Source organism: Choristoneura fumiferana, chromosome 12 (assembly GCF_025370935.1).
Source record: "Choristoneura fumiferana chromosome 12, NRCan_CFum_1, whole genome shotgun sequence".
In the NCBI taxonomy this organism is placed as follows: Eukaryota; Metazoa; Arthropoda; class Insecta; order Lepidoptera; family Tortricidae; genus Choristoneura; species Choristoneura fumiferana.
Window position 1 is genome coordinate 834,047 of NC_133483.1, and position 13,668 is coordinate 847,714.

The 13,668-nt window shown below is 41.8% G+C and overlaps 1 protein-coding gene across 1 annotated transcript; it reads right to left on the reverse strand.

Annotated features, from left to right (window-relative positions):
• Window positions 1–464: 464 nt before the first annotated feature.
• Window positions 465–13,337, reverse strand: Pus7 (pseudouridine synthase 7). The gene is made up of 11 exons (XM_074094880.1): window positions 12,783–13,337; window positions 12,339–12,549; window positions 10,913–11,054; window positions 8,673–8,793; window positions 7,749–7,937; window positions 6,572–6,746; window positions 5,765–5,944; window positions 5,273–5,408; window positions 3,765–4,131; window positions 2,781–2,929; window positions 465–789 (listed from the first exon to the last, which is right to left on the reverse strand). Exons 1-11 carry the CDS (start codon window positions 13,094–13,096, stop codon window positions 479–481), a joined length of 2,295 nt encoding a protein of 764 aa, XP_073950981.1. The 5' UTR covers window positions 13,097–13,337; the 3' UTR covers window positions 465–478.
• Between the last annotated feature and the right edge of the window lie 331 nt (window positions 13,338–13,668).

Here is a 13,668-nt window from a genome sequence, read left to right on the forward strand (position 1 = left end):
GGAGTTGTCAAATACCGTATTCCGAAGCGCAGCTTTATCATCTGCTGTGTTCTGTGATGTCTTCTTATTAAAAATTAATTATGGGTATCACTACTAACAATCTTGACGAATGTTTTTATTGAAAACACTTTTAAAAAAATAGTATTAACCTCCATTTACATGATGCAAGAACTTGCATGCGAGTTGCGTTACATTGCGGACCACTGAGGGGCAATGTATACAGTTGATCAAACAAATACGGCAATGTAGTGAAACTTGCATGAAAGTTCTCGCACAGTCTAATGACCATATAATCATATTTAAACATAATAGCTTTGGTATATGTATATTGTTCTAATTTGCTGTATAATTGCTACATATTTACTGTGGCTTATTTTCAAGTGTTTTAAAAAAAAAAGTCAAGATAGCTTACCTTCTTTCTAATGCCATAAAAACGTAGTGTAACGGGTAACAAAAACACAGCGTCAATTTCACTAATTTATTCACCATCAACTTTCACTCTCTTCGCGCCACCTTCTTCACCATCCATCTTCCTCTTAGCACCATTATCTACCTTCTCCCCATCTATCTTTTCACCGTCATCATTCCCCTTATTCGCCTCTTCACTGTCATTCCCCCCCTCAACCTTTTCACTGTCCTCTTTAGCGTCAGCTTTGGCTTTATGGTAGTTGTTCTGTAAGGCCTGGTTGTCGCCTGAAGTGTCTACTTTAAGCAGTTCCCGGAGTGCCATGGTGGCGTAGCAGCTCGCTGGCAATGACATTGTGAGGAGGAGAGCTTTGTATGGGCCATCTGGAAATAAAGATTTGGGTTAGAATTCATTTATAAAAACGTAGATCTGGGACTAACATCATAGTAAAAGAGAACAAGTAGGCTCACTACGAACAAAAGTACATCGCGCGGCTTAAATGTGTGCGCGCCAGTTGGCGCCGGTACGCACGCACCCGCCGCACACACACACTGATAATTTAAGGAGGATTAAGTTTTCTTTAGTCAAGGCTGCGCCGCCGTCAGTGCCGTACGTTTCGATTTTAGCTCGTTCATCTTATGATCACCTTTTACGTTCGCGGACTCGTACGTACGTATTTTTTGTTTTTGCTATACTTAGTTGTAAATTAGTGGTATATAAGTGTAGTGTAATAGTTTCGTGCAAGGATACATAAAAAAATAATAGATACCTATCTACCTATAAACAATATAGTTCTAGTGTTATGTGTAGGCACGTGTAGGTAAACATGAGTAGTATGTATACAGTCGCTATCACCATTACGGCGAATTTATAAATAATATTTTTAAATTTAGTATTATAATACTAATATAACGGCATACAATCTTCTGGTTTCTCTAGACACAGACATTAGACAATTTTTAAGTTAACCTTCGTACTACAATTATTTGCCTGTAGGTAATTAATCTAAAATAGACGTTGACAACCCTAAGCGTCCGCGCCGGAGTAGGCAGTTAAGTCTCCAAAAGGGTCGGAGTGGACCCACTTGTTCTCTTTTACTATGCTAACATAGTCCGATTCATCTTTCCTAACGTGCGTTTAGGGGCATACATGTCCAAATGTCAGAAAGTCCAGGTGTCACATTGTCCATGGTCAAAAAGTCCGAAGGTTATAATGCCTTAATGTCGGATAGTCCATATGTCCGAGAGTCCAGGTGTCACATTGTCTATTGTCAAAAAGTTCGAAGGTTATAATGCCTTAATGTCGGATAGTCCATATGTCTGAGAGTCCAGGTGTCACATTGTCCATTGTCAAAAAGTTCAAAGGTTATAATGCCCTAATGTCGGATAGTCCATATGTCCGAAAGTCCAGGGGTCTCACTCATTCTAATTTGGTTTTGTTTACACCTATTGCAATCGAATTGTTTTCGACTCGATCGCCTTTACTGTCAAGTCAATAAGAGCTGCCACCACGTAGACAATACGATAACAATATGGAAAGAGACAATGTAGAATGAGGCCCAGTCCTTCTGCATGACTGGATCAGCTGGTCAATTCTTGTCGACTCGACATGACATGTACGAAGCATCATAGATGCATCTGGATCTTACTGAGAATGGGTCTCAGGGTGTTAGATAACAGACTGGAAATAATGCAGATGAGCAATCTAGCTCTCTAATCTATTTCAGTTATATTTATCATTTAGTTGTGTTAGTCATATTTTTATACAATGAGACATTATGGGATTCAGGCCTTCAGAACTAGGACGTTTAATCCTTCGGACTTTTTGACCATGGACTTTTTGACGCTAGGACTTTCAGACACTATGATGTTTCATCCTTCGGACTTTTTGACCATGGACTTTTTGACGCTAGGACTTTCACACACTAGGACGTTTAATCCTTCGGACTTTTTGACCATGGACTTTTTAACGCTAGGACTTTTAGACACTAGGACGTTTCATGCTTCGGACTTTTTGACCATGGACAATGTGACACCTGGACTTTCTGACATTTGGACATGTATGCCCCTAAACGCTAACGTGAACTGGGAATGGAATTTGCTCTAAACACAATACATTTGCTGCCGACCATCCTACACCAGTCCTAGTAGAAGATACAAACTTACATCGATTTTCACCGGTCTGATAAATTTAATATATAAGAAAATATATTAGAAATGTTTCTCCTAAAAAATCCTGGACAGGCTATTTTTTTATATATATAAATGCAGACAACCCTATATCACAACGGCGTGTTCACAATAAAAAACTTTCTAAAGGCTTTTTTTAATTATATATATCTCACACTTAATAAATGTGTCAAAGATGTAGATACCTGTCTTGTGTTTGAGCTCGACGCCCCTCAGCTCGTCCAGGTCGGACCGGATGAGGTCCTCCGTCGGGGACGCATAGCCCACCAGCCGCCACGCCATGTCGATGGGCTTTGTCACGACGCGTCGGTACGCGCCCGACATGCTCAGGCTCCTAGAAACATTATCATAGCCCAGTTACAAGTGTTTTTTTTTATCTGCCGCCTCTTGAAATGAGAGGGCTTGGGCTGAATTCTCACACAGGCCCATTCATCATCAGCCGGAAGACGTCCACTGCTGGACAAAGGCCTCTCCCTTAAGCCGCGTATCCACTAGAGGCAGCCTCGGGCCGAGCGGCTGCCTCGCTCCGAGGCCGCGCAAGTGGAGACGCTGCCAAAGGCACGGCTCAGACTGAGGCTCCTTTGAGCACGGCCAAAAAACCGACAAAATATGGCTCGGCTCGCGGTGCTCGGCCTGAGGCTGCTCTAATGGATACGCGGCTTTAGAACGCCACAAAGAACGAAAACTCGCCACTTGCATCCACCGGTTTCCCGCTACTCTCACGATGTCGTCAGTCCACCTGGTGGGAGGCCTGCCAACGCTTCGTCTTCCGGTTCGTGGTCGCCACTCGAGGACTTTTCTCCCCCAACGGTTATCTGTTCTTCGAGCGATGTGGCCTGCCCATTGCCACTTCAATTTGCATATTTTTCCAGCTATGTCAGTGACTTTAGTCAGGCCCATTGCGCATTGGGAACTTCACAAACACCATTAAATTTCTGCGCAGGTTTGTGCAGTTTTCTTCGAGGTGTTTTCCGTAAAGCTCATTGTAATTTTTTTACTTGTAATTTCGCAAATAAATCAAAAGGGCTCGGACCCATTAGCCCTCTGCGAGAGGCAATATGTTCAACCACAAGACCACCATGGCTTGCTGCTAAATATCATTTAAAAACACTTCGGATTAAAAAAAACACATAAATTTGATAAGCATTAAAAATAAAAAGGTAACTCACTTTATTTTATTCTTCAACTCCAACGTCAGCCCATCTTTCTCCAGCAACTCCTTATAATAATCTACCATATTCGGCGGATAATCTATGAAATAACCAGGCAGTGGCATTATCACATCAAAAATACTGTATTGTCCACTTTCCACGTCTTCTTGCGTCAATATTTTCACAGGAAACTTCACTGGGACCTTATCTAATTTAACTTTTTCCGGTTCCTTCACTTCTTCTTTGGGGTCTGCTTTGCCGCCATTTTGACTGTCGCCATCTTGTTTAACGACGCCATCTTGTTTAACGGCGCCATCTTGTGTGTCGTCGTCATTTTGTGTATCAGCGTCGGTTTCTTCGCCGTCGCTGTCTTCTTCTATATCATCTAATAAGGAAAAAATTGGGTATCGGCCTTAGTGAGGTTATTTGTTGAAAGGGAAAGAAGGGTGAAAGTTTTGCTTTTAAATTCGTTGTACATGTAGTTTATTCAAGCCAACAGTTTAGTTTGTAGCGGGGGGGGCACATCTATCAAAAATTAACATTTTAAAGCTTAATGTTTTGCAAACAGATCCCTAAATTGAAAAATGATATCCCACACTATAGGTTTAGAAAGGAAAAATATATCCTCACTTTACGCTGTTTTTTTTAAATTAATTTAAACCTTTCTGTCCGCGTGCTTATCCCACTAATATAATAAATGCACAAGTTTGTAAGTCAGTTTGTTTGTTACTTCATCACGCCTAAACCGCTGAACCGTTATAGATGAAATTCGGTATACATATAGTTTGAGTCCCGGGGAAACACATAGGGATAGTTTTTATCCCGGAAGAGTTCATAGTTCCAGCGGGATAGTGAAAACCGAATTCTAAGCGGACGGAGTCGCGGGTAACAGGCTAGTAATTATATAAATCCGTGCAAAATTATAGCTTTCTAGACCATACAATTTCTAAACTAAGGCGCGGACGGACATGACGAAACGACAAGGGCTCGTTGTAATTCTACAAACCCTAAAAATAAACTCCAGGCATCTCCAATGGATTAACCTCATAAGTCCTCGCGTACTTTATAAAGGACTAATTAACACTAAGAATAACGGCCGAATGTACTTTATAAAGTACAAATTGTTCATTGAATAAAGAATTCTAAGAATTTTGAAATTAAAATCCAAAATAACAAAGCAGGTCAACCATGTAGACCTAGAGGTCTTAAACGCTAAGTTTGTTAAAAAAATGTAAGGACTCAGGAGGTTAAATAGCACATTGCCTATAGGCAAACCGCGTAACTGAGTCCTCGCCTGCGCGGTACAGGGGCGCGGGGGTAGGACGACAAAGGGGACTGAAGGAGGTGCGGGCGGCAACCGGAATGAGCTGTGCTAAGAAGCGCCTGCCGCCCGCACCTCCTTCAGTCCCCTTTGTCGTCCTACCCCCGCGCCCCTGTACCGCGCAGGCGAGGACTCAGTTACGCGGTTTGCCTATAGTCATTCAGACTCAAGTCATTAAGATTATGATGGTAATTGATGATGTTACCATCGACTTCTGTGAGCGGCACCAGATCACCAGCGGCCGGTGTGAGCCCGAATCGACGCAAGCGCTCCGACACGGCGCGGTTCCACGTCAGAGACTGGTAAGAGTGTAGGTACAGCAGCCGGGTGTTACGGGCAAGCTGTGGACATTAAATTTTGGGGGCTGTTTCACCATCCATTGATTAAATTAGTGTTAAGTGACGGTTAAATGTGATGCCGTCTCTATTTGTTTTGTTCGAATAGACGGAGGCATCACATTCAACCGTCAGTTAATCTGTCATCTCCCAGGATAACAGGATCGAAGGATTTTGGGCACAAATTTGTGCCTCTGGGAGAGGATAGGTTAACACTAATCGATGGATGGTGAAACAGTCCGTGTTAATACGTTATGTTCTCAATAACCAACGAAATGTTGGAAAACCCCCGAAGTTGGTTCGCCTAATTCTGGACTCGACTACTCTTGCTACGTGGCTAATCCGCCACATTGGTTACTTACCTTGTTTAGAGCTCCCAACAAGTCCTTAGGCTGCGCTGCGAGCGCTTTAAGCAGCCTTATCTCGATGGCGCCGCAGTAGCGCGGCGCGACGGCGGCGGCGGCCGCTGGCCCGTTTGTAGCGTACTGCTCTAACGCGTATTCCATGGGGCCGGGACGCGGTTTGAGCACGCTGTTTATTGCCTGGAAATTTAATGTTATAATTAGCACACACTCATAAATGTTATAATACTTCAAAGTATTATTTTTATTTCTGGAAATATTATTTAATAGGATTTTCATTATTTAACAACTAAGTACATAAAATAAAATAAAACACATGAAAAATTAATTTAAAAAACTCGAAAAACTCCACTGCCTAAAAAAAGAAAACGAAAGAAATAAGTTAAAATTAATGACTTAATAAAAAATGTGATAAGTAATTTAAAAATGACGAATTTATTTATTTATTTGTCACTTAAAAATTACAGCATAACAGTCAAAGTCAAAGTCAAAGTCAAAATATCTTTATTCAATTTAGGCTATAACAAGCACTTATGAATGTCAAAAAAATCTACCACCGGTTCGGAAAAACCTCTGCTGAGAAGAATCCGGCAAGAAACTCAACGAGGTAAAAACCAATGCGCTGTAAAATTGAAAAAAAGACGTACAAAAATTCGAACTTTTAAGTGACCGAATAGATTCTAGATTTTCTTCACTGTTGTTTTTTTACTTTTCTTTAAAGCACGAGTTTTATTTTTATTTTTTTATTTTACAGTTACATTCTATGAACCCAGCCGTACTCCAGTGCCCTACATCTCAGATACTGACCTCTTGGAAGTCCCCCTTGAGCATGCTCCGTCCGATCTCATACGTGGGCACATCAGCGCGGGTCCCGAACCGCTGCAGACCGTAGTAGTTGACGAAGCCGCGGTCTCTGAGCAGCCGGCACGCCGCGTCCACTGACTCTGAGGGAGCCGTCACGTTGCGGAGGGCTATGCGGAAACTGGGGGAGACAGCCTGCTTTTAATAAAATTAGCTAAATGGGATTTATTGAAAAATAAAAAATAATACTAAGGGAACAAGTATTACGTAACGCAACTTGTCTTGTAAAGCGCTGGTGCGTTTTTTTTTTTTAATAAAGGGCTTCTCTCTGTTTGGACAATTCTGCCAGCGTCAAGGTTGAGAGCTAATACAAGATCTGAGTCGAGATTATTGTTATTGATATATTAAATGGCGCAGTGTTGTCAAATAACCGGTAGGGTTAGTTCGAAGTACCTACAACAACAAAAATTGTTAATTTTCTGTGGGTGTGGGAGTGGGTCATAATTACAAGGAATTAGTTTAAGGCACTTGTCTCACCGCCAGCGAGGAAACGATTGGCTATCGACTATTTTCTCGCTCAAGAAACGAACAAAAGATATAAGATGCTGTGTGAGTAAAAGAGACGCATATATTAATAGTTGATCGCTGGCTGTTCACACTGTCGGCGAGAACTCGCTCTTACATCTTTTGTCGCAGCGACAAGAGCTATAAAACTCGCTGAGCTATAGATACTCGCTCAGCGATGTCAGCTTGGCGGCCGCCCCGCACGAGCGAGTCGAGTGGAGCGAGTCGAGTGGAGCGAGTAATCGCCCGTCACACGCGAACACTCGCTTACAGCCGAGCGACAAAACTACACTCGCTTCTCGCTGCTCGCCCACTCGTTTCTAGTTACTCGCTCTACTCGCTTCTCGCTCATCGTCGGCGGTGGGACACGTGCCTAATGTTAAAATGGGAAATAAATCGTGTTACGACATCAACATAGTTAGAGTTTACAAAGGAAAGCGTGGTCCTAAAATTTGCTGGGCCCCCTCTCGGGCTCGATTCCAGTTCTGAGTATAAGTTTTTTTTTTATCTATGAGTGCAGTTTTTAGGGTTCCGTAGTCAAAGTTTCCCATACTGACCAATGTAAATGAGCCAGCCTGTATATATTTTTTAAATACACCTGTATAACGGCAGTGCTCACCGGTTGCCCTTCAGCATTCCCAGCTTCAAATGGTGCTGGTGGAAGCTGAAGTTTCCGACGTGTACGTCCCTGAGGTCTTTGGCGGCCGCCGCTATCCGTCTGGGGTCCATCTTGCGCACCGAGAACCATTGGGAGGTCTTCGCGCGACGGTCTTTGGTACCGGCGTAGCCCAGGAGAGATGGCTTGATGCTGGAAGAGAAAGAGTCAGTTGACAGTGAGATGAGATGTGAAGCCAGTGGGCATGTTTTCTTTAGAAAATAACTTCTGTTACACTTCTGTTTACACCTATTTTGGCAGCGGTGGCCTACTTTATTTATGATCTTGTCAAGTTTCTACATATATTAGTCTAAGATACTTGTACTTTTTTATGGAAATAAAGAATTGTTATTATTATATCTGCTCCAAAAAACACGATGTAAAAAGTTTGTCCAGAGCGAAGCTCGGATGCCCAGGTACTATTTAAATAAAAACCCCACACCTTTAATTGCAGTGACCATGTATTTAGTGAATTTGATACTTTTTGTGTTCAACTTTAATAACCTAACCAACAAAAAATTGGGTAACCCCCGACATTATAACTTCAAAGTTCAATATCTCAAAAACGGCTGAACCGATTTTGATAAAACATGTCTAAGAACCCTGCTTTCAAATAAAAAAACGCACTAAAATCGGTTCTCCCGTTTAAGAGCTATACCTAGTGCCATCCACGAAGACGCGTGATTTTGACAAAATAAGACATTAATGACATGGTAATAAAAACCACGGCACGCGTCATCGTGAATGACTACCTATACGGTGCCACAGACATACACTCAGATACGCATAGCGGTCAAACTTATAACACCCCTCTTCTTGCGTCGGGGGTTAAAAAAAGAATAACATTAATCGCTAAGAGTGAAACGTCAGAGCTAAACCAATACTGACTTCATCCGTAGACGCTCGGCGAGGCGGCTTGCCGCATCCATGGTGTCAACATTCTCTTTGTGCAGAATGAAGTGCACGTGCTCGCCGCCCCAGACCCACTTCACGCGGTTGTCGATGCGGACTGCAAGCAATAGAGACGCGTGCCATACAAATTTCGTCATAACCACAGATATAGATTACACTAGATGACCAGACCAGACGACCAAATGGCCTAGTGGTTAGAGAACCTGACTACGAAGCTTGAGGTCCCGGGATCGATTCCCGTGTCGGGGCAGACATTTGTATAAAAAATACGAATGTTCGTTCTCGGGTCTTGGGTGTTTAATATGTATTTAAGTATGTATCTATATCTATATAATTATATTTATCCGTTGCTTAGTACCCATAACACAAGCTTTGCTAAGCTTACTTTGGGACTAAGTCAATTGGTGTGAATTGTCTCGTGATATTTATTTATTTATTTATTTACTAGATTACGCAAATGCATCTACTTCGCGTGCCCGACCGAACCCCGACCAAATGTCGAGGTTGGCCCCATACAAAGACTGACTGCTAACTGACTAATCATGACTAGTGACTGATTTATGGCGGTGGAAGCATTCTACACTTCCACTGAACGTAGATATAGTTTAGATATAGTTAGTGTTTAGTATTGTAACTAAGGGACCCCATACATCCCTGTATTTTTATTATTATTATCTCTTTAATTGTATATATACTTTTTAAGTATTTTATTTGTAATTATATTATTTAAAAAAAAATGACTTTCTGCCAAGTTTCTTGCGGCGCATTCTTCTTGGCAATGATGGTCTTTCCGAAAGCGCTGGTAGTTTAAAAAATGACGTGTAAAAGTGCCCATTGCGGCCTATTTACTGAATAAATCATTTGAATTTGAATTTAGTGACTGACTCCACCCCCAGGCCCGAACCCCACGGCGCGGGCGGGCGGCGCATTTGAATCGATTTTGCGCGGACATCGGGGAATTCACATCGCTAATTCGCTCTTGAGACGTCACAATAGATATAAAAAGGTGACACGGTTGGTTTTCATACAGATTGAAGTGTTAGCGTTATCTAGTGTAATCTATATCTGTGGTCATAACCTACTTCAAAATAATCTATTACTAAATCAAAATTTAAACTCCCAGAATTTACCCGTGGTTACTTACGCATAACAATATATAATTCTTTGTATTGAAAAGTATGAGACTACCCCCAAACAGCCCCCTGTGCAGAGCATGCATGGAGGCAGAAGAGACAGCCACTCACATCCTTCTGGAATGCTCTGGTGTGGCGAACTACAGGGCACTACACCTCGGATCACCGGGGTCACTGCAGGAAGTCGCCGGCAACGTGAAGGGTCTGCTAGGCTTCCTCCAGGAGCTAGGCTGGCATGAATAGTGCCTACAGCCTAATCACGCAAAATAGGCGCACTTAGACGTCGAGTTGCGGAAAATAGCTCACTAATACCTATACCTATACCTAAGTATGAGACTATGTCCACTAACACGTTTCATAAGCAACCGCCAAGAGCGCCAAAAGCGGTCATGGTCTGTCGAACGTAGAGCTAGAGACTTTAATTTAAACTTAAACCATTAGTTTTAGCAGTTGAATAGAAATTTAGTCCATCCATTCATCCATCCATCCTAGCCTAGTTACGTCCCACTGCTGGGCACAGGCCTCCTCTCAGAATGAGAGAGCTTGGGCCGTAGTTCCCACGCGGGCCCAGTGCGGATTGGGAACTTCACACATACCATTGAATTACTTAACAGGTGTGTGCGGGTTTCCTCGCGATGTTTTCCTTCACCGTAAAGCTGATGGTAAATTTCAAATGTAGTTTGAGTAATTTTGCACATGAATTTCGAAAAACTCACAAGGTGCGGGCCGGGGTTTGCACCCAGGGACCTCTGCTTGAGAGGCGATAGATCAAACCACTAGGCCACCACGGCTTTTTAAGTAATTTAGCATAATTCCTGTGGGAATTCCCAAAACCATTGATTTCATTATGTTGCATAAAAAGCAACCGCGCCTCATGTATCTCATTATAGCAGTTGAAATTTTGGGATGAAAAGTAGCCTATGTGTTATTCCAGATGTTCAACTATCTACATACCAAATTACGACCAAATCCCTCAAACTATTTTATCATGAGGGCCTAACAAACATAATCTACTCACAATAGATAAAATAATCTACTAAAAAAAAAAGTCCCATTTTCACTAAAACCCCATCGTTAATTTACCTCCTTTACGGAACTTCACAAAACGCACCATCTTCTTATCATCCACATTGACAGTGCTGCCCACTATGCTGTCACCGAACGCTTTCTTCACAGCATCATGGATTTTAGTCCTCTGCTCTTTCGACATTCCATCTACGTTAACCTGAAATGTGTAATATTGACATGAAATGTGTGTTCATATACAAGCCCTCGGCTAGTGCCTGGGGTTTGCACAGGGTACACTTCCCATCCTTTAGTATTTGCGCTAGTGGATGAGTGTGCAAGCTGCAGTTTTTTCTGGCAGTTTGCAGTTTATCTGCATTATTAACATGCAAAATTACATCTATCTAGCTCTAGCAGTCTGAACTGAGCCAAGGATAGATAGACAAACCAAACATGACAAAGCTGTAAAGGTTCCTTGTAAGACTACAAAACTCAAATACGAACCGAGATTAAAATTATTTAATCAAGTTGAGTTTAATCAAGAGAATGTAGCCACCAAGTCATAGGGGGCGTTAAAGTAATAAGTATGTAATGCAATTGCAAATGAATGAAGAACGATTGACGAAAAAAGTGTATGAGGCGAGTGTGAATGAAAGTGTTGGAAGGGGTAGACCTAGGCAGACGTTTCGAGACCAAATCAGGGACGTCTTGAAAAAAAGGCCAGGTCGAGAGTACCCTAAACCGAAGAGCATGTATGAAGGGAATAATGAAAGTGGACGAAGCAAAACAAGTATGTAAGGATTGTATCAAGTGGAAAGAAGTGGTCTCTGCCTACCCCTACGGGAAAGAGGCATAATTATATGTATGTTTGACACCCCCCCCACCTTTCCTCCTAAATGTTACGTTCCACCAAAATGACCATTTCTATTAAATTTTTTAGCATTTCTTTAGCCATTTCCTGAATTAAGATGGCATTTTTTTGGCACTGTCACACTGGCAACTCAGGCTGAGAGCATTTATAAGCCAAGAACAACGAATGATGATGCAAATTTCCCACTTTTGAGAACAATTTAGATAGTATGTACTTGTTACGAAAAACCTGTGATGTAATGTGTTGTTTGAACTTTGAACACCCATCCAGCGCACCATCCCGCCCATGCAAGGCATCATAATGTTTTACAAGACCCCCCTCTCCCCAAATTCTGTTACATACAGAGGCATCTTTACCTATAGTTCAGGGAGTGCGTTACACACGGGCGCAGCGGTGTTAGGGGCGCCGGCCGCGGCACTTTCATTTTGACTGCGCTCTTCCTAGATGGCGCTAAAATAATAATTGCACACGGGCGCTACATGGGCTCAGGACGCCACTGTTACATAATACTTGAATCAAGAAATCAAAAATCTGGTAGGAAAAAGAAAAACGAGGCAGCTCACCAACAAGAGTAGGTACAACACTTAAATGATGATAACAATGAGAAAACAAATGTATAAACCTAATACCCACTTCCACCTTCTCATCTGAAGCCTCAGAAACGGCGAGCTTGTTGATCTGGTCCCACACCTCCATCGGCAGCAGCTCCACATTATACTTAGTGAGGAGCAGGTCCTCATCTTCTTCCACATCCTCTTCAACCGGAGGCTCTGGAGGCGTCTGCTCAGTCAATTTGGCTATTTCACCATTAAGGTTAATCTCGGACACTTGGAAGTCTGAATATCTGTAAATTTAAATTATTTATCATGATTCCAAGTGACTTGCATGCTTGTTATAAATATTATTATTATACTTACTTTAACTTTGTGGAAAAATTACTTGCATATGAAACTTGTCATGACAGGTTGAAAATATGTACTTACCTACGTATAAATTATATATAGTCACAAAAAGTGAAGCATTTGAAGAAAAAAAAGGAAAACAGAAAAAAAAACTTGATCAGTTAGTTATGTTTACCTGGACTTGATAACACCAAGGAATCCTTCATGATCGCTGATATATTCGGTAACTCCAATTTCATCCTCGGACAGCCTCTTTCCTGGAGAATCTCTAGGAGTTTTGTTCCAATGCTGGAATCCTCTCCCACCGTAATCGTTTCGGCGGCCGCCGCGAAAACCTCTATTACTTCCGTAATTCTGCCCCCCGTAATTCTTATTGACGCCTCCCCTAAAGCCTCGACCCCTACCTCCGAAACCCCCTCGTCCTGGACGACCCCATTGCTTCCTATCCCAATTTTTCTGAGCCCAATTGGCGCGACTACCGCTACTCATTTTATAACACGAGATAACCTGCAATTCCACGAGTTTTCACCTTTGGTATATTGTTTTAGTGGCTGAATTGAACTAAATCACTTTCCTTAAATTCTAAGTTAATACAGAGATTCTTATGTTAATCAAATCTTTTACTATTTATGCAAAAAAACATAGTTTAAGCTAAAAACGCCGATGAAAACACCATAAAAACACGCGACATGTACAAGTACAAGAAAATGTCAATTAAACGTCATCTATCTAATGACATCTAACCATTTTATAATTACGTCAAGTTTTTTTTTATTATGGCGTGGCATCTAGTCTTTCTAGCCTTAAGACCGATTGAATATCGTTTTTTAGAGTTCCGTCCGTAACCAAACTGGCTAAAACGGAGAAACGAACGAAACCCTCCCTTTTTTCATTGGGCGTCAAAAACATAATAAATAGAACATGAAATTTAAAAAGACGGGAGTACTTTCTTCATAACAAATTTAATTAATTTTGCACATAATCTACCTATAGCCTGGATATCATCAAACAAAAATCTTACTACTTTTTAAAACATTTTCCACCAGCTGCAGCTGTTGCCC

What these genes read in the sequence shown, in the direction of transcription:
- Pus7 (XM_074094880.1), bottom strand. Translation starts at nt 13,096, where the DNA reads ATGAGTAGCGGTAGTCGCGCCAATTGGGCTCAGAAAAATTGGGATAGG. An exon ending in TGTGAAGTTCCGTAAAGGAG is followed by an intron (nt 8,794 to 10,912) that starts GTAAATTAACGA and finishes TATTGCTTGCAG; the next exon opens with TCCGCATCGACAACCGCGTG. An exon ending in GCCGAGCGTCTACGGATGAA is followed by an intron (nt 7,938 to 8,672) that starts GTCAGTATTGGT and finishes TTTCTCTTCCAG; the next exon opens with CATCAAGCCATCTCTCCTGG.